The following is a 27257-nucleotide window of genomic DNA, read 5'->3' as shown; positions in this document are numbered from 1 at the left end:
AGTCAGCTTGCGCGTGAACGGCGCACATTTTTCCCCCGCGCGCAAGATGAGTGCTACATCAGTCCGCCTCACTTACATTGTTCTTCTTCTTCTTTTTATCGGCCGGGTGTCTGGGAAACTGATCCAGGCCGCTGCAGGAGACGATGTTAAGTTTGCCCTGACAGAGAAGTGCAAGACGGGAAAAGTCACACATCAGCTGATGGATGGCACCGATCAGCTGGTTGCCTTTCTTGACGGTGTCTGGAAGCCGGGACCGGGTTACATTAACCGGGTGGTTTACAGCGCCGACTCTCTGATATTAAAGAGAGCAGATTTCAACGATCACGGCTATTACGCGTTTACCTGCAACTACAAACAGAGGGGGGAGCTGGAAGTGTTGCACGTTTTTCTGCCCTATAAACTTGTCGCACCCCGGGATGAAGGTGCCACCCTGCCGTGTCGCTCCGTTACAGTCGGTCAGGCAGTGAAATCTGTGCGCTGGAGGAGAGACGGAGAGCTGGTGCTGGAGCTGAATCCTCTGTCTAAGCAAATCACCTACGGGGACGGCTATAATGAAAGCCGAGTGTCCATACCATCAGACTGGTACCAGCGAGGAGACCTGTCCCTCACCGTGAAGCGAGCTCAGCTCCGAGACGACGGAGTGTATTACTGTTACGTGGAGAACACAGAGAAACACCGCTCTGCTGTCCACCTGCACGTCTCCACACCATCACCACCACCACCGGGCAGCACCTCACAGCCTACAACCACACCGACGGTAAGAATTTAAGTAGCTTCACACGTCACTCTAAACCTTAATCGTCCACAGTTTAATCACTGCAGACTGACTGAAAGACTTTAAGTAACGTGGCCATGAAGATTAGTAGGACAGGCCAAAGGCAACCGGTCCTGTCAGCAAAGAACAGTCAAAATTCAGACGCAGCGGGTCAGCAGGAACATGTGCTTACAGATGTGCAAAGATAGAGGGCTGTGGTCTGTCCACCGAGGACTGACACACAGAATGTATAAAATGATCTCACCTTTATGTTGAGCTTTACAGTGTAAAGCTGTTTTATTTTAACTTTAACTGAAAGCATTAAAAGTCAGTTAAAACTGATAACTAATATTTCTGCTCTGTCTTCTTGTCCTCTGCAGCCATCTGAGTGCTCCGAGTGGTCGTGGAGAACATTCTTCATAACGGCAGCTGTATTTGTGATCGTTGACCTGCTTGTTTGGCTCGGCTGGTTTCTGAGGGACAGGAAATTTAATGTGTGCACTCGAGGAGGAGGAGGAGGCACTGAAGAGGGCAGAGAATCAGACTGTGACCAGCACAGGATGCTAAAGTCAAATGGAAACCCTGACTTTACCCACAACTGATGAGTGAAGAACAACAACAGCTCATCCCTTTAAGTATTTGAACTCGCCACCTTTATGTCGGCACCACTGTGCAACTCCACTTTCTCAGGTTTAGAAATCCTTTGTTTTCCTTCTGCTGAGGCTGACTGCTGTTACAATGTTTGAGATTGTCTCTATTATTTTGCGTTTGTCTTCCAATCAATGAAGTAATGCCTGTAAATCATCTGCTTACATAATCAATGCATAATTTAGCTTCAAGATGGATGAATGAGATCTCTTCAGTAACAGAATCAGAATCGTGTTTATTGGCCAAGTATATGTGCAGACACATACAGGGAATTTGTATATTGTCCTGCCTGTTTGTACAGATTTAGTCTTTACTGTGTTTACTGTAAAAAACTCAGGGAAGCTGCTGTGTGCCAATAAAGTTTTAAGTGGATAATAAAGTGACCTGATGATGATTACAGTCATTCATGATTTTATTCAATTTGCACATTAAATGACTTGACATGAATGTTTGATGGAATAAACACTGAAACCCTTTGAACAAAGAACATCAAGATATCCTGACAAAACTGTTTCCAGCCAGAAAGGCTGCAGGTATTTGTGTGAAATAAAGACAGCGAGGGAAAAATTCACACCAAAGACATTTGAATAAATAACAAGTGAGGAGAAAACAATGAAAAGATACAAAACATCAGCAATATACAGCTTGTAACAGAGCAAACAGGGATGTAAAAGTGACTTCATCAATGCGTGGTTGTAAAGGTGTTAGGCCACACATGAAGCTGTCGGTGTCTCTGAGTCACCGTCCTCTCTTCTTTGTGCTGACAGCATCACATGATGTTGTTCAGATTCCAATAAAATGATCAGATTTGCACAACAAATAAATACCAGAGTTTTTGTTCTACATAAAGATCTTCATTTATTTTCCTGCCTCCTCTCCACCCTGAGAAAGGCAGGACTCTGCTGACGTAGTAGGCGAGGCCCAGGGAGAGGAGGGTGATGACCACCATCAGCAGCAGCAGCAGCAGCAGCAGGACCCTCCAGAAGTCCAGGTCCTCCACAAACTCCTGCCAGTTGCTCCTGAAGCTGGACAGGACGCCCTCAGTGCTCTGCAGGGTCGAGTTCAGTAAGGAGCAGCTCTGGATTACACTGTGACAGACAGACACACACACACACACACACACACACACACACACACACACACACACACACACACACACACACACACACACACACACACACACACACACACACCATTAACATTAAGACTCAGTTAAACAAGCTGAAAAGATCAAATCAGCACTAAGATCATCAAGCAAACAATAACAGAGATTATTTCAGTCCTAACTTCCTGAGAACAGCTCAAGGGTCTGAAGTTGTTTGCAGTAAAGTGTTGCTGGTTTGTGCTTGTAAATAAAAAACTGACTTTTTCTCATTAACCATATAAGAGGTGGCGGTGGGTCGTTCCTGTTTATGGCTTCTTAGTCACTCTTCTCAGTGTTTACACATCATGTGTTAGTATTTATCATGCAAAACAACTTGTGTGCACAGATTAAACACACAGCAAATACCACAGTTGACATGAAGAGCACCACAGAGTGACTTAACAGGCTGAGAGGTACACGGAGCCTAAAGTCAAGTTTCATTATCAGGAAGGCGTCTCTGTGATATGGTAACATATGGAAACAGATAATCTGAGTGGGTCATGTGTTCAGAGCTGCAGATGAGTCAACAATGATTTAATAACTCTGTTGTGGACTTTCTCTCACTGCTTCCATACTGATCGTCTGCAGCACTGCTTACTCCTCTTCCTCACTTATCAGCACCACTGCTGTGTTTCTATTGTATTTCTTATATATTCTATTGACCTCTATCAACACTTCCTCTGATATTGTTTTGGACTGAAGTAGGTGTGAAAGGAGACGTGAAATCACTTTCAGTGTGAGAGCAAACAGAGACTGAAGCATGTCTGTTATATCTGAGCTTTTATGAGCCAGCTAATGCAAAGAAAGCTAAGCTATGCTGGACTTGCTTTGTAGTTCAGCCCTCAGGCTAGTGGAGCCAACTCTACATGTGGAGTCGAGACACTCTGTGAACATCAGGAAATAAGAAATCAAAAGCTGTGCTGACAGAATCAGGATCTGCCTCATGAAACACTCAAGAACTGAATCTCTCACAGTTTTATGGCCGTACAACATGTGTACACACCAGAGCAGTGAGTGGCAGCAAACACTGTCAGATTCAACTGAGCACATAATGCACTGACGGATCAGTACAGACTATCCTCTAACAGATGTCACAGTGAGACAGCACTTTCTATTTTGAAGCTGAGTATTTCACAGACATGTGAAGACATTTTATTTCATTTTAGTAAACTAATCATTCTCCTTCAATCACTCACTTCTGCTGTCACACCTACCACAGCAATCCTCCCACCACTCCCAGCTCAATATCAAATTAATATAATCCTCTACAGTCCAAACTAACCAGATATATTTACTCTTATACCTGACAGCTGTCATTCCCAGTGCAAATCTAAGCACCTTTATCACAGCCACCTCCACCTCAGCCTCCCAGCAGCAGATACAGCTCATCTCACAGTTACTGTGTGACACCTGTTATCTCTATCTGAGCTTTAAGGTTTTGTCGCAGCAGCTGATGAAAGGATGATCTCTACACCAACATTAGACAGATGGAGCTGCAGCCTCACACAATCAGCCAGCACTTCAACAATAGTTGGTCAGAGAGGCTGGATTAGGTGCTGACAGACCAATAAATAAAATATTCTGCAGTTTGTGTCTGCTTTGCTCCCTCAGGTCCTGTAAATGAATCTGACTGGATAAATCTGAGGGTTTGTGTCTGCGGCTGAAGCTCAGAGGACTCGTTCAGAGCAGCAGAGACAGTAAATCTTAGAGCTGCTTATCTACAGGATGTGCTTCTATTGACTCAGCTTATCAGCAGATGTGCTCAGACAGTCCACTACATTAAATTCAACACATTACACAGTCATTACCCTGCATTTAGTAAGATATAAGCACAGAAATGGAAACTGACCTTCCTCTCTTGCGTGTCAGTAGTAAGTAGTGCGAAAATGAATATCATTGTTACACAGAGCGTCCACATGTCCACACACAGGCCTGTGATAGTCAAAGTGTCAGTGTGCTGGCAGGTACAGGAGAATCTGTAGGTGGCTCAAATCCCCTGAGGTAAAAGTTGTAGAACAGCTGAGTGCCTGATGTCATTATGTTATTACTTTTTGTGTTTGGTTTTCTATGGAGCCCCGCAAGGGACATGGGAGAAAAAAAATTAAGATGATTGATGGCGGCAGCTACTTAGTTGTAATATTACTCTTTCTGGGTCACAATAATAACTTTTAAGATATTTTGAGGTGTGAATGTAGTTGTGTAAATGTCAAATATCTGCTCAGTTTACAAGACATCACATATTTGCAAAAGTGCTCCGACGTTTTCGGAGACGTCTGACACCCACCATCTCGAAGCTAATGGCAGGTTGAGACCTGCTACAGCCGGGGGGAACACCGCTCTCCCGGCACATCATGCCTTGACATCCCGGTTGGCTTCGAGCTGGCGGCCTCCGAAGAATGCGGCTAAAACTTTTGCGAGATCTCGCTCCGTACGTTGGCTCCGTAGTTTTCAGAAGTCTGAGGTTATCCTTGAAAGGCATGGATACAAGAGTGTGCACCTAGAAGTGCTCCTGTGGTCACAACAGCCTGCCATGTTGTGGTTAGTTGTAGATGTTTGCTGTGTGCCATAGTTGTGAGCTGTTTGTTTGTTTGTTCGCTTTGTTTGTTTTTCAATTTAAAAATGAAAATAAATCTTGTAAAAAAATTAAAAAAAAACACACCTGATCATCCACACCATCCTCCAGCCTCCACCTCTGCTGCTGCTCCACCCACACAGCTGAAGACGAGCAGCATCATCGTCTCAGCTGAATACAGCACCTGCAGAGAGGGAGCAGCAGAGTTCTGATGAGTCTTAACAAGCCTCCTGACAGCCTTCATATTAACCAAGAGTTTGACCGTCATCATCATCATCATCATCTGGAGTTAGAGCTGGATCCAGTGCACTGAGCTCCAGGAGGACTTTAACTTGGGTCATGTGATCAGCTGACCTGAGGTTTCTTTCTGATACACCCTGTACAACATATCAGACAGTAAAAGGATAACACTGGTGTTTTTTTACACAACACTTTCATTTAGACGGGGAGACTAGAAAGTGATCTGCTCTGTAACCTCCTCAGCCTCAGCCAACAACACATTAGCACATGTAACAGGAGCTGCTTCTTTTGGTTTTGTAACTGCTTTCACACACAAACAGTTACAGTGTGGATCATGTGCAGTTGTTGACCAGTAATACTGAAGAGAATCACCCTGTTAAAGGAAACATAAAGCAGTTTGCTCCAAATTAGCTCCACAGCAGCACTTGTTTACTCAGCGCTCCCACACAGCCTTCAATAAATGTTAAGACTTGAATCACTTTGGTTTCCACTCCTGAGGTTTGCACTGTTTCCACTAGCTATTAAGTAACGTGCTCTGCTTTGTGCTGAGAATACACTGTTGCTTCTACAAGCCACACAGTCTGAGAGCAGTGAGCATGAACCAACAGATGGGGCCCAGCAGGAGAGCAATGAGCTAAAATTAAATTAATCTGAATCACAGTTTTACAAACTCTGTGTTTTAAATCTAAATGCAATGATTTGGAAATCTCATAAAGTCACAACAGAGACGGACTCATCTTGGACTCTCTGCTCCCGTGCAGTAAGTACAGTTAATAAATAAACTGAAACCACTAAATCTGTGTAATGTAATTTACCGCAGTCACTTTCTATGAAGAGTGAGTGCAGGATCCCTGTGGCATCCATGTGAAAGCAACATGACACCGTAGCAGTGAGGCTAACTCTAACGCTCGTGGGAAACCAAAGCTTAGACTGTAAGTGTGCCTTTTGTTTCCTCAGCTCAGACAGCTGGCTGCTGGAGGCTTGTGTTCACCATCAGACATATCTGATTAAAAGGAGGCTGATAATTAAGTGCTCTTCATTTCAACATGAGACACGTGGGGCGTAGAAACTTTAGTGCTTCAGAGATTTCAGCTGACGTACTGCGCCACAATATTGAGTCCATCACTACCTTTAAAGCTAAAAAAAAGCAGAGAAAAAAAGAAAGTATGGATGATATTGATGTGGGCAGTTACAGCATTAAAAATCTAAATAGTGTAGAGGCAATTCAATTAAGGCTACGTCTACACTAATCCGGATACATTTGAAAACAGCGTTTTTGTCTAAAAAAGCTCTGAGTCGTTTTCAATCGTTTCCAAAGAGTTGTTCATCCACACTGAAAATGCTCCTGTAGGGCGCATGCGTGAATCGTAAGACGATTCGACCCGTGTCATTTCTTAAACCGGTCATATACACAGCACTCATTTTCAATAAGGTAATTATTAAGAGTGAAAATATACATACAGTGGACAAGCTGCTTACTTTCTAACAGAACTAAGAATTTCACCACCACCAGTCTTTGGGATGATCATCGAGATGAAACCTCAAAGAGTCACTCAGATCACGAATCCTGACTGCGGCTGTTCTGATCCATCTGAGCCTGAAGTGTACAAGATGATCAATATCAGGGTGGAAGCTCAGTGGAACAATCTTCCTTCTGCTACCTGTAACTGTGCTTTAGAGCTGTCCCCAGTGCAAGAATCCCTGAATGTCCAAGATCACCAGCCGCTGAAGCTCAGTGAACTCATTTAGTAAACAATCACTGCATGAAAATAAATCTGCAGCTTATGACTTTAAACAGTCACCTTTGTATACAAATAACTGCCTGTGTAAACCCTGATGATATTTAAGTACTACGCAGCACGTGCGAGAGATTTAAATCTAAACTTCTATGCAAATAGCTGAGCCATGTGAGTTGACAGCTGAAACACACTGTCAGGGTCCCTGTGCCTACCCGGTCGGCTCAGCATGGCTACATGTTTTTATTTTCATTTTTGTTCGTGCTCTCACACCTTTACAAAGGTGTGGACCCCCTGGACCACACCTTTGTAAATAGATCACCTGCTGTGCTGTAATAAAGACTCTTGTGTTTCCTAAACTTAGAGCCTGCGCGTGAGTCTGTTCAGTCCCGTTGTGACACTAACACACTCACCTCTTCAACACTGTGTCACTGCACTGTGGAAAAGGAGACCAGCTGCAGAGCGGAGCCACAGTGAGCACTGGAAAAAAGAAAAATACATTTTATTTGTTTAATTTAATCACCATTCATTCATACTTACACAGGATTTTTATACTAAGTTAATATACTGTGTTGTGTTGTTTGTTACGTTGTGATGTGTCATATCGTGTCGTGTTGTGTTATATGTAGTGCTGACGTAGGACAGTTTTTCCAATTTCATTGTACTACTGTACTATGTATGACTGTGCAATGACAATAAAGAGTTATCTTATCTTAATATGAGATAAACACTAACAGTGACGGCTGACCTCAGTAAGTCAGACGGGGGACTTTCAATCATCCTGCTGGTCGCCACGGTGACCAATTTATGGTCCCACGAGCCACAGAAGCACAAAGAGGAGGTCAGGATTCAGAGCGAAACTCCTGCAACACACAAACAAACACGTGTGAATCTAAAGTGTTTGATGGTTTGAAAACCAGTGAAACCTCAACTGAAGAACGACAATCAGGATGCTGTGAAACTGCAAGAGTGAAATATCTAAACCAGCTTAAACCACTGGGATTTTATCGTGGTGGAAGCAAAACGGCAAAAGTAATAGTGAATTCATGACAAAGTTTAAGTGAAGCGAAATGTGAAGCATAGTTTGGATCTTCTTTTGCTCCTGGTTCAATCCATTTTGGTTGGAGAGTGACAAAACCTGCAGCTTTTCAGCCCGACATATCAGCCGACAGCTCGCTGATCCTGATGCGTTGGGTCCGCGCTTTGTGTTTACGTCTTTGTGCAGAATCCGTTTACCTGCTCTGGTTTGCTGTTTTAGCTGTTTGGTGATTGCTGAAATTGGTTTCTGGCAAAATACATTTATATTTAAAAATCGATTCAGGATTTAACAAATCGCGCTATTCAAGCTAAAATCGATTTCAATTGGAAAATCAATTATCGAAACCCACCCCCATTTATGAGCACAGCTGTACAGTTATAATGTGCTTAAGAGAAGTCTTGTCTCAGCCCTTGCTTCTTCATATTTTGCTTTAGAACAGCCAGACTTTGTCATTTTCTAAGTGGTATTGAGTGATATTAATCACTAAAACACACACACACACGTAACACTTTGTTTTTATTTGTGTATCTGAATCTACATGTCAATAATAAGACAATATTAAAATAGCATTTTTGTATGAATAAGGTCATTCCAGAAGAACTATTAAATGGTAAATGGCCTGTATTTATATAGCGCTTTACTAGTCCCTAAGGACCCCAAAGCGCTTTACATATCCAGTCATGCACCCATTCACACACTGGTGATGGCAAGCTACATTGTAGCCACAGCCACCCTGGGGCGCACTGACAGTGCGCACTATTAGCCGAAAGCTTTAAAATTTCTTTAAAAAAAAAAAAAAAAAACCCACAAAACACACGGTTGCTCAGAGCCCAGACATCAGCTTTTTTTTTTTCCAAAAGTGATAAATAGGCACCGTTTTTCTTCTTCTAACTTCTAGGAAGTTATCAGTGGAAGGAAAAATGAAAGGGAACAGAAAATATTTGTGAAAAAAGGAAGAAGGAGAAAAAAGAGGAAGCAAATCCTCACAGATTGAGTGCAGCCAACCATTCATGTCATGTTAAAAATTCCTGAATGAATATTTAAACATACTTAAATACCTCCCCTAACCACACTCCCTGCAGGTGGCTGGTGGCATCGGTGCATCAGGGCTGGATGCTCAGGTATGTACTGGCACCCGAGCCAAGCTCAAAGTGGAAAAAGAGAGAAGTATTGATCTGACTAATCTAACCCACTGATCACAGATTACGCCTCCCCTGTAACATCTTATCTCTCTGGATGCAAAATAAGCAAAACAACAGATGTTCCAGTTTGGAGAAGAGATATATGATTATTTCAATCATACATTCCTTTTCTTTAGAAGAACTTATTTCTTTTTTTTAAATTTACCAATTTTTTTTTAAGTTTATAATTTAGAGCTGAAGCCAAAGAGGGAGCTGAGGAGGACACCATGCCTTGTGTATCTGGTAGATCACAGCCACACACTCAGAAACTGTTCTCACTTTAAAACTAAGTTCAGCTTTTACCCACACTTGTGACCAAAACTAGTGCATATAATGATCAAAACTCTATTAACAATATTAAGTTTATACATTTGTAATAACAGTTCATTCTTGTTATTTCTGCTTGGGTGAAAAAGCAGAAAGCAAAGTAGAAAACACTGCACTCAGCCAAAGACTAACAACAACCTGTACTTATATCAGCAGCGTTTTATTGCAAATGCTGATTTCTCTTCTTCACACGAACAACATGAACACACAGACTTTCCCATTTCTCCTTCTTAACGTCTCTAACTGCAAACAGTAACATTAAGTATGGCCCATAACAACACTGGTGTGTGTCACAGTGCAGGCAGAAAAAAGATGAAAACAACACTGTGGCACTTGGTTTTTTTTTGTTTGTTTTTTGTTTTAAGGGCAGTTCGGCCATGATGTAAAAGCAAAAGTGAGACTCAAACCTTTGTTACTTGTCTTTGATGACTTGGCAGGTTAGTATGTGCTGTCGATTTTCATTTTTTCAAAGAATAAACCACACAGAGCTCAAAGCAAGCTTAAGTAACAGTACGGTAATCAATAAGTAATCAGCAACAGCGGTTACATTTATCCCAGTTTAGTGTTGGTTTCCTAACAGAAAATTGCTCCAGCCAGTAAAACCCTTGAAAAGAAAAAGAAAACAACAGTGGAGGCTGATGACATTAAACAGCGGAATATGTTGTAAAGGATGCTGCAGGGTAAGCACCAGCTGCATGGATGCCAAAAGTGTGCAGGAAAAACAGAAAACTCCCACGCATTTGTTCTTTCTACAAAGATTCAACCAATGTCTACACTCACTCACACTAACCTAAAAACAGGATATTGAGATAAAAATACAGACAGGATACTCTGAAGAGCGCAAAGAATAATAAGAAGTCATGAAAGTATCACAAATAATCTGATGTTTTAGAAGAATTTTAACCTGAAATTTCTGAATAATTCACTTCATGTGGATGTTCACACTTTTTTTTTCCCCATTAAAGGTGAACACTCAGCCTTTCAATTATTTATTTTTGGACACGACAAATGAGCACACAGGAAGGTAGCAGAAGAGAGGGGGGATGCATTCATTTTCACATTCTGTCTCTACAATAACAAAATTCATTAAAGACTTGTTGCCATGCTGGAATCAGGCAAACATACATACATATCTTCCATAAAGCTTTAAATTATACTTAAGTATGTGCAATGACATAATAAGTGGAGAATGTGTTGTAAAGGACCATTGGTTAAAAAAAAAAAAAGCTATACTATTGCTATACAAGTATAGCAATAGTATTGCAATACTATTGCTATAAACCCACTTCAAGTTATTGCAATACTATTGCTATACAAGTATAGCAATAGTATTGCAATACTATTGCTATACAAGTATAGCAATAGTATAGCAATAATTTGAAGTGGGTTTATTAAACACACTGCAGTGTGGAGAGAAACATCCCAGCCAAAACACCAGGGTGATCTCTGACATTTGGCCACCGCCCTCACATCTTATACACACACACAGACACTCAAACAAAGAACAATCCACAGCACATCAGATATCCCTTCAGTCCAGCTCATCCTTGAACCTCCCACTCTAAGAAAAGTCTCCTCCCTTGACCAGGGTGCCTGGATGTCTTACAATGGGCCCTCTGTGAAGGTGCAATAAACACGGGGCCCACTTGTGATTACACTCTACATGCAGGCATACAACTGGTGTCAGGAGTCGTCTTCCAATACTAAAGTGAGAAAGTGATATTACTGTTACTAATATGACACGGTTAAAATATCTGATTAATACATCAGAAAAAAATCTGCAACGACAACCTCACATTTAAAAAAACAATTGCCACAACTATCTGCAATGATCAATATTAGTTCAATAATCACACTTAGAATACAAATATAATTTTTTAAAATGCTTATTACGAATTATCTGTGCATTTACTGAGCACTGAATTATTATTAATATCAATTATGTCTACGCCATCATAATGTCTGTTATCAGCAGCACAGAGGAACCAACCACATCCAACTGGCATGTCTGCATCGCCATTAGTCTATAATAGCAGACTACACCAGAAACATGAATGACAGCAGCTCATCCAGATCTTATCCATCACAGTTCACGGATTACTTTCTGTAAAACCCCAGATGTGAATGTAAATCCTGAGAAGAAGCGAGTGTTGTGAAAGGCATAAGATCATCAGTCCTTTGGCTGCGTCACTGAAGTTAGAAACATTTACAAGCGCAGCTAGTTTATTAGTTTAAAATGAGTGTTTAAACTGGGCTTTATGAGCATTGTGTTAGCAATAACTGCAGGTGCCTAACACATCTGTCGTAGAAGCACCACAAACATTGCAGTAGATACATTATATCATCCATAAGAGATGCGCATGAATCAAAGTCAGTTTAAGCCGCCAACAATAGTCAATTGCCACAAATATAACATAATAGCTTTAAAGATATTTGAATTGGCAAAGAAGAACTGGATTCATTAAAGTAACACTGAAAAATAAAGTAACTTTCAACAAGTAAGTAACTTTTAACGGATGTGCACACACAGCGATGTTCACCAACATGGTGTTCCAGCGGAAATCCTGCACCGACGCCGGTAACGGGACTGCTGACGGCCGACACTCTGTATCACCTGACTGGTTCTTACATGGAGACTTTTCCTTAAATCTGCGCAGGCGAAGAAGGAAGATCAGGAGGGATATTTCTGCTACAGCCAAGATGAAGACGGAGAATAAAGAGAGGGGGATCCATTTATCGTTAGGCTGAAGGTCAAGAAGAGAAGCAGGGATCGCCAGCAGCGGTAAGTAGCCCATCATCTCCTTTTCCAGCCGGGTTTCACATTAGAGCAGTATGACGACCAATTACAAAATTTAAAAAAATAAAAAATAAAATCAATGTCCTCTTGTGATTGAACTCGAAATAGTATTTTCGGGGTTACAATTACAGTCGCACTTTCGAGACAAACCACTAACACGCATCGTGATTACGTGATGAAGGAGAATCACTCTCTCGGACAGTAAACTGATTCCAAAGGACGCTTTCGCCGTCTCGTCCACACGAAGTATTTTGCAGAGCAGCCGTGGAAGATTTTCTGGAAACAGAAGTAATTCGAGTTTCTTCCTCTCAAAATATTATTTTGACTTTAATCTCAAAATCATCAATCGTATATATTTTACTCCTCCTCCTCCTTATCGCGCTGTCTTAGGTATAATAGGATCATTTTATTATATACACATCAATCGTCAATATTATATATATTTTTTATTAATGTGGCCCTAGTACTCCCTCGTATAGGATCATTTGATTATATACATGTCGTTTTATAGTCAGCACCGACGCGTGTGTTAATCGCGATCGTGGTTCGTCAGAACTGCGAAGAAATTGGGAAATCGAGCTTGATGCAAATAATCAAATAAAATTAATAAAATTTGCAAATTCGTCCCGTGAAATTATGTGAAAAATATTTTTAATATTCCCAGGAAAGCTGCGGCTGTGGTGTGTAAAGGCCTTTAGACTGCGGAGGCAAAGCAAGAGAAGAACAGGAGGCACGATATGTACACTGAGGATGCAGGAAAGGCGCTTCATACAAGCTGTGGCACTAAATATTCAATGAATGTCTGCGTAATGAATAATTACTTCAGTAATTCACGATAAATATTCTTCAGTCTACCTGCAGTCCTTCTGTTAACACTGTTATGTAGTCCCGCAGTGCTCCACCATGGAGCCTCCGTCCAAATAAGAATTCAACACAAAAAACGAAATCACATCACGCGTGTTTTAAATTTAAAAAAATAATTTGAATTATTTTTTATCTGGGACACATTTGAGTTAATGTAATTATCCAAAGTTTCAAAGATCACAGTGAGCATTAATATCGCTGAATTCATGTTTTAGGTACAAGTTATGTTCGTGCTGCAGCTTCTTGTTTGAGGCCTGCGTGTGGCCCACGGGAGAAACCTCGGCCTCCTTTCCTCTCTGCAGGAAATCCGATCACTGCTGCAGCTTGAAATAAGTTCATGCAATACAAAATTCTACCCTTATGCATGTATTGCTTCAGTTTAAAGTTCAGGTATATGTAATTTACGTCTACTTCCTATGTTCCTTCTGACATTTTCAAAGCAGGCTCCTTACTTTAGGTTTAACACATTTGACGGGAAGTTATTATTTCATGCCACTGCGCCTATTCAGCCACTCGTATAGTACATAATATACAAGTATGAATTTTATTTCAATAAAAAAGCCTATGAATGTGCAGATTGCAGTTGTTGTTTCCAGACAAACTGCTCCTATACTGTAAATCAGAGGTCCCCAAACTTTTTTGAGCCACGGACCAGTTTAATGTCCGACAATATTGTCACTGAGCGGCCTTTAAGGTGTCGCAGATAAATACAACAAAATAAAATCACACGGCCAAGACAAAAACTGTGGTTTTTCATTCATTCATACATACATACAAACAATACACAAATTCACTGTGTAATTGTGTAACTTTATTAGCAACGTCACGCGGAGATGACAATAAAGTTTACTTTGACTTCAGCAGCGAGCAGGTCCACCGAGGACTCTCGCGCTCACCTTTCGCGTGTAGAATTTCAAAAAAACAACAACAAACAAACAAACATCGGTGTAAATTATAAGTAAATTATAAGTCTGTATCATAATGTCTAGTGTTTTCGTGTTTGTTTTTATTTTGTTTTTCTTTTTCTTTTTCTATGGAAACACTTTCCATCACTTTGCTATTAAAACTTTTACGAGATTGGTGAAAGCATGTGCTCTTTTTTTCCCCTTTTTTTACTTCCTCAAGGAAGTAATCAGTGGTAAGAAAAGAGAAAAAAAGGAAACAAATGGAATCTGAAAAGATCTACTTCCCAAAAAAACTGTCTAGGAAAACTCTGAGTGAAAGCCAAATCTTTGACATACAAACATGCTCATTAAGTGGGTTGTTGGTGGTAGGACCAATTTCACCTTATACACCAGCACTAACTTAGACTTTGAGCCCCTGTTAGTGACCAAATTAACATCTGAGCGCTCAGACTCACTGCAACAATGTTACACTCATATCTCAACCACGAGCAGCAGGAAAAATAAATAATGGCTTATATGTATATATAAATAAACATGTAATACTTATTGTTGCAAGACAAAAAGCATCAAGGTTGGTGAACAATGTGCCAAATTTCTTCATTTTCTATCAAAAATGCTATAGTGTAAACTTGCCTTGCAGTCAGACTTTTTTCCATCCATCCATTCGCTTCCGCTTATCCTTTTCAGGGTCGCGGGGGGCGCTGGAGCCTATCCCAGCTGTCGTAGGGCGAGAGGCGGGGTACACCCTGGACAGTTCGCCAGTCTGTCGCAGGGCCAACACACAGGGACAGACAACCATTCACACTCACATTCACTCACACATTCACACCTAGTGACAATTTGGATTATCCAATTAACCTATCCCCACAAGCTGCATGTCTTTGGACGGTGGGAGGAAGCCGGAGTACCCGGAGGGAACCCACGCAAACACGGGGAGAACATGCAAACTCCACACAGAAAGACCCCGGCCTGATGGTGGAATTGAACTCAGGACCTTCTTGCTGTGCGGCAACAGTGCTAACCACCGTGCCACCGTGCTCTAACCACCGTGCCACCGACTTTTTTCCAACATTATTTTTATCCAGTATCAGATTTTTATGCAGTCGTCATAGTGTGTGCAGCACACTACTGTGATGAGCAACATGACTCTGCAATAAACACTTACAGTAACCTAAAAACAAGACACGGAGATAAGATTAGAGACAGACTAAGGAAGGATACACAGCAGAGTAGGAAGAAGAAGAAATAGTAGTAGTCCTCTAGTGTCACTCTCACATAATCTAATGTTTTTAAAGATTTTTAACCTGGAATTCCTGAATGATTCAGTTCAGTACTAAGGATGGCATAGGTTTGTTAGCCTATTAGCCTTACAACAGGCAAAGCAAATAATACTTGTATAGCAATAATACAATGTTACCTGAAGTGCAGGTGTTGCTCTCCAAACTGCAGCATGTACACAAGCCTGCACATTAACTGGGTATTAAAGCATGCCATGCCCAGGCAGAGGAGGGTGATGACCACCAGCAGCAGCAGCAGGACCCTCAGAAGCCCAGGTCCTCCACAAACTCCTGCCTTTTAACTCCTCAGTTAATAATCAAACTGCTCAGAGAAAATCAGCACCACCAGGAAGACGCAGGGCACCGAACTCAAACACAAACAGAGCCATCAGTAAAAATACTGGTGACTGCTCGCCTGCTGGGGGGACAACAATACCCCATCAGCCATAACCAGACCTGGGAACATTAGTTGGAACTTTAATGCATTAAAGGTTTTGGTTTATTAAGGCTTTGTCATTTAACTGACAGCACATTCACCAGGGAGACCAGGTTTCACTCACACTTTCACTGACCATATGCATCATTTGAACTTCTCTCTGAGAATTCAGATTAATCTCTCACTTTTAAACTTTTATACAGAATGTATTTACAAGTTTTATGAACATACATTTTTGGAGTTATGACTGTCTCTGTAAAAACTGTTTTGACTTCATAAATTTAATCAAAATATAGATTAAAACTAGATCATATTCACACCCTGTAAAACATCTCGTATAGTGAGTGTCTACAACTTGCATAGTTCCCATTTCTGTATAGCTGTATATCTCAGATTTCTGTAAAGTTATTTATTTCATATTCTGTATAGTTTTTCATATTTATATCCTGTTCATATCCTGTACATAGCTTGTACTCACTACAGCCTGTACATACTTATAGTTATAGAATATTCACAACATACTTCATACCGTGTACATTATAACATACCATAATAGACCCATTTCTGTAATATACTCACATATCTATACTATTGCTAATATATATATATTGTAATATATCTATATCACTAAAGCACTTCTGGATGGATGCAAACTGCATTTCGTTGCCCTGTACCTGTGCATGTGCAATGACAATAAAGTTGAATTCTATTCTATTCTATTTTAGATTTTATCAACTTCCTGTACAAGATGGTTTGCATGATAACTAGTGCGTGTGTTGCAGAACTACAGCATCTCTGAAGTGTTATATATGACACTTTAAGAGAAAAATTAGGGGAAAACCACGAGTTCCCATTAACCCGTTTCTCAGCCCTGCATTTGTCACTCACTCACTGTGACTAATCAAATATCCCCTCTCGAGTACCCGTCCTTTATCCTCAGTTGATCCTCAGGATAAATAAAGTATTATAAATCAGTCCTGAAGTTGATGTCAGGCTGCTGTTAAGAAACTCTCATCAGTTCATGAGGCAGGCAGCATCAGATAAAAACTCAAATGGGGTTTTGTGTTTACTTGTGCATGAATGAACTGATGCTCCTCAGCAGTTTATGCAAATAAAACCACATTTTAACTGTGTGTGAATGCACAGTATGTGCCAGCACACAACAAAGAGGTAATGCATAAATAGACTGAAGTCACTCAGCTGCACAGCACTTAGTGAATGTTCAAAATGTCACTAAATCTGCCCAATTTTATGTTAATGTGATGTTCAAACTGTGAAGGATTCCTATCCATCAATAGTGTGTCTGTAGTATATGCAAATAACTTTCCCTTCAGTATTCACTCCACTGCAATGACAGAATCGAGCCAATCAACCTGTGTTTCACGTTTCAACTGCACGTTTTGGTTAAAAGTGAAACAAAGAAACGTTGAAAGAGGAAACAGAGAAAGGAAGACGAAACTTCTTAAATTGTGCACGGTCTGAAATTCTGCAGTAAAATTGCAGCTTTCTAAGCCTAAAATGATGTTTTTAATTTTCTGAGATGAAAACTGAAAATTCAAGTGGCTGATTGGATTTCTCTAATTAACAACATCAGATAGACACACTTAGACATTCCAGTCTCTAAAGACTAACTGGGTGGGATTTACTACAGAACCGGTGAGCGTAAAGCAAAGCATATGAACGATGCATGAGTGTAAAATGAGTGGAGTAACTGGTTAAATATATTTGATGGTGTCAGTCACGTGCACTGGCTCACACTCCTTGTCTTCGAGGCAGGCTGCTATTTGAACCTTAACATATTTGAGACTGTTTTGATTACAGGGATGTGGTTACATGGTGACAGAGCAAAGTGAAATGTCACTGACTGATGACAACACTTCCATCTGTGTACTTTCCACCCTTAGATGAATAGTCAGAGTGCAGATCATTGAACTTCTGCAGCACTCCTCACTTATCTTCCTCCAGTGCAGTTGTTTTGCTTTTGTATTTTTTACATCCTTTACTGATCTCTGTCATTGTTTCCGACTGAAGCAGGTGTTAAAGTACTTTCAGTATGAAAGCAAACACAGACTGGAAGAAAGAAGAAAGTAGGAAATCAACATCGAGACCTCGGAGGTGGTTTCAGGTTTTGTTGGGCCAGTTAATGCAAAGAAGGGACACATACTTAAGAACTGAATCTCTTTAACAGTTTCATTTCTCTTTGTAACACTGTTGTTATAGGGGATGGTATCGCCTTCATGGCCATATGATAAGGATGTTTGTGCATTACATGCAGGCAGCGCCACTGTGTGGCTGCAGACACCGTCAGATTCAGCTGAGAGATCAAAGTGGGCTCCATCTGTTGTTATATACAGAGCTTTCCTGCACATTTACATGACCCTATTAAGCTTTTTGATTTAACAGAAATAAAAGGTAAACGCACAGATTTCAGTCAAATAAAGCAGCACTCACTCACTGCCTTTACTGTAAACTACCCCAGCATATTCACATAATCATATCACAGCGATTCATGTAAATTCTAGTGAACAGCTGATTAACATCTATATATGCAGAACAACACATTCAGGAGAACGTGAAGAGCAGACTGCAGTTATTTTGGGGTTTTTTTTTTAAACAAATTATTACTAAGCATAAACCCCAAGCGAGCGTCCTTTGACTCCACGTGTTATCTTTCAAAGGAAGTCAGAAGAAATTCACAGTGACTCTCTCGCTTTAGTGCTGGACTTGATAGTTTGATTAAGGCTGTGTCATATTATACCACCCAATATAATAGCAATTTCCTAATGTTGTAAACCTGCTCAACATTTGGCAATAAAACCCTTTGATTCTGATAAACTTCTATGTGATTAAAAAAGTGTCACATCACAATATTAATGATATAGTGACACTGTGCCACATGTTCCTTATCCTGCACAACACGACACAAGTACAGACGCGTGTTGGGACGAGAGCAGCGTGTCGATTTTGTAGCCAAGAAGATGCTGCTACAATAGTGTGAAAGTGACAAGAGGTCAGACGCCAACAAAAACACAATACTTTACACATCTGAGTATTTTGCAAAATACTGACATAACTTTGACCTGCCAACAAATTTGCATTAAAATGATCAGCATCAGTTTTACAGTCGGGATCACCTCAAAGAGAGAAATCAATGGTTTCTGAATTTGGGTCCTTCCTGGAAATGCTCAGTTCATCGAGAGATAATGTGAGTGTTTGAATGTGACTGAAAGTGGAAAAAAGTGAGGGCATTAACTGTCTGAGTACAACATTTGAGTTCAGTTCAAAGGCATTTTGTTCTGACTGTCACAATAACATCAGTGGGGCCTGGTGACAACGTCTGACTCACTGCTAGTGCTACATTTTAAAATTATGGTATCTAAGCTCACTGTTGCAGCTACTTCAGAGCTTTGTGTTCCACTTGGTAATAAAGACACAGCACTGCTGAATATATTTAAGATAACAGCGATAAGAGTAAGAGTGTTGTCAACAGTGAGAAAGTGAGAGCATGGACCACAATCGTCTGTGGTAAATAATGACTAGACTCAGAACTGATCAGTCAAATAAAAATGACTGTAAATAAAGGAGAACTCTGAGGCTGAAATAACAGGAGTGCTGAGTATCATTGCCCCGACACACTCACTGAGGCTCAAGTAATAAAAGTGTGGAATCAAACAAGAAACAGAAGACGACGGGTGGAAAACAAGGACCGCGTCAGCCCCACATGACAAACACACTTCTTCAGCATCCATGGCATACTGCCAAGAAATTATACTGCGAGCGCCGACACGCAGCAATGACAGAAAAACTTTTCTAATGAAAGCCGAGAACATTTCAGATAACACGCGGGACAATGGAACTAGTTTAAGTTAAAGAGGTCAAAGCCGACTTATTACCCAGCAGACAAGGCTGTGTGTGAGATTCTGTGCTTTAGTGAGGTTAACCTCTGCTGTCTTTCTGCTAGCTGCTTACATTCATTTGCTTCTCTCCCACCTGCTACCCTCACTTACACTACACAACAAATCTGTATGACAACTGGACGAGAACGAAGTATTTATTTTGAGGCAGCGCATAAACTACAGGGGGAAACCGCCGACACTGTTGACGCAAAGCTAGGCCGCTCTTTTTATGAATATCATACAAGGCAAATTACAAAATACAGTCTGACAGAGTAAGCTTACTTTTTCTACATGCAGTGACTGCTCACGAAAACCATTAACCAACAGCCTCGTTTTAAAGACACGAGTCATGATTTGAGTGTGCTTTATGGGCCTGAATATCTGAATGAATGACTTCAAACACTCAAAGCTACTTCAGTTACACAGTGTGTGAATGACTCCCTGTGTAAACACCATCAACACTGATAAAAGAAAACACACACTATATTTAACAAGTCACTGAGCTTCACAAAACAAAGTAAGTTCTGCAGCAGCCAGTTTGAGCCAAGCTTTAACCGTCAGACTGATGACCTCACATTTGACTCTCGAATAGTTTCCAATACAGTCCTGGGCCCTATTTCAGGAAGCCGGTTTAGAAAACTCAGAGTGAAAAACGATACTCAGGGTTGAGTAACCCCGAACTGTCCAACTCGGAATATTCGGTTTCAGAAAGGCTGATAACAATTAGTTCAATCAACGCGGAGTTGCTTTATTAACCCCAAGTTAAGCGCGCGCACGAGGATACATAAAGCCCTGATTAGTGGAGCACAGATTAAGCGAGTCACCATGGAGACGGAGGGAAAGAAGGCGCGGTCAATGTATTTCACAGCGCTTGAGGCCGAAATTCTGATGGCAGCATATGCCGATAACATGCAAATTTTGCGGAAAAAAAGTAACACAGCCTCAGCTGCAAAAAAAAGGGAGCATGCATGGCAAAACATAGCCGACAGAGTCAATGCCTGAGTGTTAATTTAAACATTGATCTAGGGATTTCCACCCATTTAACACGTTATTTTATTATATTTTATTTTTTATTTTATACATTTTATTTTGTGATGTGATGTGAGCGCAGGTGCAACCCAACAGGCCCCAAACGTTCCTGGCAGCAAGTAAAAATGAAATATAAAAATATAGTCCAAACAGGTAAGGTGTAATTGTATTATGAGCCATAGTGCTTGGTCTGTTTGTCCCATGTAAATCAATTGCAGTTAGAGGCTACATTAATTTTCTTTCTGTAAGCACTTATTGAAATTATCTGAGCACATTACAAGTACATATTTGCTTACTCTGTATGCTCAAATGTGGCCCGTTATAGCCAACAGAAAAAAAAGCGGAGGCCCGAAAAACAGGTGGGGGTCCTCTACCACCACCACTCACAGAGCCTGGCCACTTGGCTTCCACATTTGTGATAATGTTGGCAGCATCACATATGATCTTCACAGTGCAGAGAACACAAATTAGCATCCATTACTAATAATGAAATAATTTGTTAGTTTGAAATGCTACAGGGAACTATGTACCTGCACATTAATGCTGTGGAAAGACTTCCTGTTCACATAGTCTCCTTCATTTACTGAAGGAGCAATGATTGGAATGTGAGTGCCATCTATACAGACAATCACGCCTGGGAACCCTGGAAATAAATGTAAAATTTAAGTAGTAGTTCAAGTATCACCACATCATGAATTAAGTTTTGGTCATCCTGCTACCTGCAATTTTGTGGAATCCCTCTTTGATAAATCTTGTGGGTCTGTGACCGGGGAACACCACAAACGTGTACAGGAGACGTTTCAGTGCAACTGTAACATTCCTGACTGCCCGACAGACGGTAGCCTTGGAAACGTGCTCAGCGTCACCAATATTATACAGAAAGCTCCCGTTTGCAAAAAACCGAAGTGCAATACAAATAATATGTACAGAACTGAGAGAATGTCCGCGATGTGTCACATGAGCAATATTAGGCCTGAGGATGTTATTCAAATAAATTATAGATTGTGCTGAGAAACGGTAACGTTCACACAGGAAATCATCAGGAAATGATAAAATGTCCAAACGCGCTCTAATCACTCTCTCCCAGCAGAGAGCTCTGCGGAGAATTTGGGCTTCAACATCTACTGGCTCTTCAAGGAAGGGGCACGCCATGTCTGACACTTCCTACAGTCAGGTTTCCAACAAAGAGGCGGAGAACGTCAGGGTTAGTTGAAGTAAACCTGCTAGGGGGCAGGTTAGCTTCACGGAGTGTGTCGTCATAGTGACTCACTCAGGCTTCATCTGAACTCGCTTTGTGAAACCGAAAACCCAGAGTTTTCGTTAACTCACGGTATACTTAGTCAGAGTTTGCACTAAACCGGCTTCCTGAAACAGGGCCCAGTTCATGAATCAGTCGATGACTGCAAGAAGTTTCGTAGTTTGTAGGTGTTTGTGCTGATATGTTGTTTGGTTTTCCTTAAATGGTCCCCTGCATCACGACCATACGTCTCCACACCTGTCCAACAGACACTGTTGCACAAGTCTTGTGGTTTGTTCAGATGTAACTTTGCTAATCTAATAAATCAAGATTTCAAAACACAAAAACATATTAAATGTTTAAACTGAGAAAAATAACCACTTTATATGTGAAATGTAAAGCGAACATGAAGGGCAGACAGCAGTTATTGGCTTTCAGAGAAAGTACTGTGGAGACGACAGACTTGTTTTCACTGCCTGAGGTGCAAACACCGCTGAGAGCAACCAGACTGTGACGGCGCATGAGCAAAGAGAAACAAGCAGGCAGTGAATGTGAACCAAGTGCCAACAAATGCACACTTCAAACAAAGAAGGGTGTTGTTCATTTGTTTGACTATTTATTCAGTATTTATTTCCTATATTGTTTTAAATAATATCACAAATTTATTGAAATATCCTCATAAAACCTTCAGGCTATAACGCCCTCTGCTGAATCTAAATCACTGAGAAATCAATCAGTAGCCAAAAAGACGACGCCTGCTTGACGCCCTTTATGATTGATGATGGATTTTGTATTACAAATTTCACTGACACAGTTCATCAAAAGAGAGACAGATTTCTTACCAGATGTTGACCGTCAGCCTGCTGGACACTCTTAAGTCAGTATCAGAAGAATCCAGCGTACCTGCATTAATGAACAAAGAGGTCAAATGTGAAAAGCTTTCCTAAATACTGCAACTAAAGTCCTCTGTCTAAAACAGAAACTGCTGAGTAATCTCAGTATTGGTCATAACTCTGAAGTGTGCCGAGCAACATAAGTGTTTGCAGGATTTGGATGAGTGGGAAGGTGTGAATGCTTTATTAGGTTAGATGGAAATTCCCACACACTCTTATATAATCTGATTTTCTCTGAGTTTAGAATTGAAACATTTAATCACTCAGTCAGTAATGAGCAAATATTCCTCTCTTTTCTTGGCTGACAGTTTTGCCATCACATTAGCAAATAATCCTTTCACTCTTGTCAGTGTAGTCGTATTGCAATGCCTTATTAAAAACAGAACATCAATCAAGGAAATAATCTGCACATTAATCTGTGAAAAAAAAATGGCAGCTGCACCTCAAATAACCCTAAAAAGCCACCAGAAGGTTCTCAGTTATAGCTGAGATACGCCCTCTAGTGGCCATGTGCGTGTGTGCTACCACAGCATGTTTATTCAGTGACTAATCCGAGAGGATTACAATATAGTTGTGTGGGATAAGGCTCAATGAATTAGAAACGACTGTAAAATGTTTAGTGCACTCTGTAACAAGAAAGAGCAGAAATCATTAGATCTGTGAATGACTGCTGGCATGACAGCAGTTTTACAGTCAGGATCACCCCAGTTAGGTCTCTGAATCTGGGTCTTTGCTGGTAAGGGTTACTGGTTCATTCAGCGATAATATGAGTGCTTGAATGCGGGGCTCGCAAAATCGCTAGCCCGACGTCCCGGGGCTAGCGATTTTTCCAGTCGGGCTACCAAAATCTATCTCTGCCCTGCCCGTCGGGCTGTCGTAGGAAGGAAAAATATATGTCAATGCTTTTGCATTCTTTCAGAAATGTAGCTGGGTAATTATGTCATTGGCATCGGTGAGCCACTGTCAATATGTGACATATTGAAATCGCGTTTGAATTTGCGCTTGTTTTTTGCTTTCACTTTGCAATCGTGCGAACTGCAGATAGAGAGCGACAGCACTGATCTGTGAGTGATGATAATTTGTGCACCAATTCCTCTGACATCATCTTATTAATCGTTAGCTTACTATGCAAATGTAACAAGTGTCACCTGGCAGTTTGTTGCTCGCTGCCAGGTGATTGGCTGAAGAGCTGTGAAAAGGTAGTGGGTGTGTGGGGTGAAGTCAGCGCTCTTCTGTGGAAAAAACCAGAGGCAATTAATTCACTCAGGTGCGAGTGGGTATACTGTCGTGTGACCACGAATTTTAATAGAAGAATTGATCAAGCCCTAGATCGACTGCGCGCAGGGAAACTGATCAATATTGTAGGTATATTGAGTGTTTGTTTTAGTTTCATGATTTTGAATGGTTTTATAAAATTGCTATTTTATTGGGTAATATTTTAATTGATAATGTTGTTTGTTTTTCAGCTGTGCTGTCTCTGCTGTCCTTTTTTTTTTGTTCTTTTGATTGATTTGTAATTTTGTTTTGGTTAGTCCGTCCAGCCGTAGAGGCGGTTATTGATTGAGAGTAAGTTTTGTAAGGGCGGACTAACCTCTCTTTTGTTTTTTTTATTTTAATTGTTTGTGCCACTTCCCTTTATCTCTCAGATCACAGGCCATACATAGCACTGATTCCCAGCTGCGCTGAGACCCGAATTGTTTGCAGTGTGTGCCACGATTGCAGTGTCACTAAGCGGGGTGTGACGGGTTGTAGTGTTATTTCGCACAGTTTGTGTGGTAAGTCTCATGCACAGCTGGGATATCGGCAGGATGTGTTGTAAGTCCTGTCTGGAAACGACTGGGAATTTGTATGTTTAACTTATGTAATAAATAAATGATCAATTATTTCTTTGCCCCGTTTACTCATCCCTTGTCCTCGGTTACACAAACATGACAAGTGAAATCTCCCGCAGCAAGCTTAAACATGTGAGAGGTTGATCGCGCAGAGAATCGCTCAGCGTTATGTGAGTGCGTGTGTAAAAGCAGCAGGATATATATTTTAGTTTTGCTGAGCCAAATAAGACAGGTCAGGGTGAAGAAGTGACAGCCAAAGAAAAGCTTACCACAAAACGGAAAAGTTATGGCAAATCAGACTATAAGGCAAAAAGAAAGTGCAGCTTTATGGTTTCATGGACAAAAGAATTTCTGTGGCTGCGATATGATGAGCTAAATAACCAGGGCTGCACATAAGTGGTCCGCAGGTGCGCATTCGCTGTCAAAATAAAAAACGCGCACAAGATAAGAAGTTGCAACGCGTGTTTGCATACATAAGATTTTCTGGAGGAGGACAGACATTTGTTTAAAACTCTTAAAGATGTCGAAGAAGCTCCTTTAAGCAATTACTTTGGTGTTCCTCCACCTCCAAAGAAATGTCAGAAGGAGTCCGAACCACAAAAGAAGCACATATTCTCAGAAAAGTGGTTGCAGGAGGTGAGCTGGCTTCAAACAAATGATGAACGCACAGAGATGTGGTGCAGAATGTGCCGTGAAAATCCCACTCTAGCAGACAAAAACACTGCCTTTTATATGGACGCAAACGCACGCTGCAACTTCTTATCTGGTGCGCGTCTTTTATTTTGACAGCGAATGCGCACATGCGGACCACTTATGTCCACCCGTGTAAATAACATAATGTTCTGCCGGGTGTGTTGTTGGTTTTCTCTCGATTTCTGAGTCGACAAGCGCCTTTGTTACTGGGACCAGTCATTTTAAGAAAGGCCCCCATTAGAACCCATGAGAAATGCAAGACATGCATTATTGCTCAGTCTGCAATACCTTTCCCAGAACAAACACCAATTGCAAATAACATACTAAAAATAAACCTGAAAAATCTCTTTAGAACAGCGTACTATGTTGCAAAGAGTGAACTACCACTGGCAAGATTTAGCAGTCTTTGCAAACTTTAAAAAGCAAATGTCCTAGATCTTGGTTCCACTTGCCTCTTACCTGTGATTTCAGTGGAAATTTCAAATTCAGGATCTGACACAGACTGATTGATGTTCTACACAGTTCTTACAAGTTCATAGAAATTTCTGTTCAATTAGAACCAAGTATTTGAGTTGATGATTGTAATTTTTATACAATGTTGTAATTTGTGTTTCAACAATTTTTTGATTAATGTTTTGTTTCCGTTACAATATTATACTTTAATGTATAATATTGTAAAGGAAACAAAACAGGAAACAAAACATCCATCAAAAAATTGCTCTTTTTTTATTCGGGCTACTTAAATTTATTTTCGGCTACCAAAAACTGAAGAGTCCCTGCCCGAAGGGCTACTAGGGACTTTGAAATTTTGCGAGCCCTGGAATGTAACTGAAACTGGTCTCTGCCACTCTCTACACTCACTTCCACTGCATTCACAGCAAAACTGTCAGACAACTGATCAGTACATCAGACAGAATAAATATCAGGCTGGCCGTCTGCCAGCTGAATCTCAATGGACTCATTCAGAGGCTCAATGACACTAAACTAACGCTAATCTACTATTGAATGACTTGAACCACTCAAAGCTACTTCAGTTACATTGTGCGAGTAATTTCCTGTTTAAACACCATCAACACTGATAAAAGACGACTCTCACACACACACACACACACACTCTCTGCATTCAGTGAAGCAAACAAGTCATTCAGCTTCAGTGACCCGTGAAGCCTCAAACCTCAAGCAGTCACTCGAGACTTCTATGCTGGGGCAAGAACTAATGTGATGTTATCTCTGAGTACTAAAATGTTTGTTTCACATTGAGTTTCACAAGTAAACCCCAAAGAAAAAGCCATATTTGTACTCGTCGACGTAGTCTGCGCAGGCTACACCAACTTAGCATGCTATAAGGCCAACATGCTAAGCCTAGTCCTTCCTTTAGAGTTGCCTCGTTTTCCATTAGCTGTACCTTGTCTGAGCAGTTACAATAACCCGGGGGACGTGTCAACAACTTCACACTTGCTGGATATCCATGAGAAACCGTGAACATTGTAGCTAAAGTCAGGGAAGCTAACGAGTTACCTGAACGGCTGGAGTCCTCCTAAATCCAGAGTGAAGAAAAAGATCCTTACTAACTTTCCCATGCCTTTAACTAACTTACTTTACAGACCGATTATATAAATAATTTTTCTATTTGTATTTATCTTTTATTCAGCTTCCTCCGTTACCCTTTATCTTAGTGAGTTGTAAGACGAGAAAGAAAAGAAAGCAGGAAATGCACGGGGGAAGCGGGTGTTGCGGCGAGCAGTGTGTAGTGACGT

The 27257-nt window shown here is 40.9% G+C and overlaps 2 protein-coding genes and 1 long non-coding RNA gene across 3 annotated transcripts in view; 1 reads left to right on the top strand and 2 right to left on the bottom strand.

The window, feature by feature from the left end:
* LOC113019060 (uncharacterized) overlaps positions 1-350 on the bottom strand; it is a 73067-nt gene extending 72717 nt beyond the window's left edge. The window contains exon 1 of the mRNA XM_080298520.1: positions 77-350. The gene's annotated coding sequence lies outside the window, so the exon portion shown is untranslated. The remainder of the gene's footprint in view (positions 1-76) is intronic.
* On the top strand, positions 25-1796 carry LOC113019057 (uncharacterized). The gene is made up of 2 exons (XM_026162546.2): positions 25-757; positions 1135-1796. The coding sequence occupies exons 1-2, from the start codon at positions 47-49 to the stop codon at positions 1354-1356; spliced, it is 933 nt and encodes a 310-aa protein (XP_026018331.2). The 5' UTR covers positions 25-46; the 3' UTR covers positions 1357-1796.
* LOC113019061 (uncharacterized) lies at positions 1797-27257 on the bottom strand. Its single transcript, XR_003271929.2, has 6 exons — positions 27019-27257; positions 22925-22985; positions 7843-7957; positions 7508-7574; positions 5206-5302; positions 1797-2490 (listed from the first exon to the last, which is right to left on the bottom strand). It is a non-coding gene; the product is annotated as an uncharacterized LOC113019061 (long non-coding RNA).

Source organism: Astatotilapia calliptera, chromosome 3 (genome assembly GCF_964374335.1).
Source record: "Astatotilapia calliptera chromosome 3, fAstCal68.1, whole genome shotgun sequence".
Lineage (NCBI taxonomy): Eukaryota > Metazoa > Chordata > Actinopteri > Cichliformes > Cichlidae > Astatotilapia > Astatotilapia calliptera.
The sequence above is the reverse complement of the archived record's forward strand: the minus strand, read 5'-3'. Positions and strand labels throughout refer to the sequence as shown.

Bases quoted from the DNA above. Each gene is read 5' to 3' on its own strand.
- LOC113019057 (XM_026162546.2), top strand. From the start codon at position 47: ATGAGTGCTACATCAGTCCGCCTCACTTACATTGTTCTTCTTCTTCTT. The intron at 758-1,134 runs GTAAGAATTTAA...TGTCCTCTGCAG, and splicing joins AGCCTACAACCACACCGACG to CCATCTGAGTGCTCCGAGTG.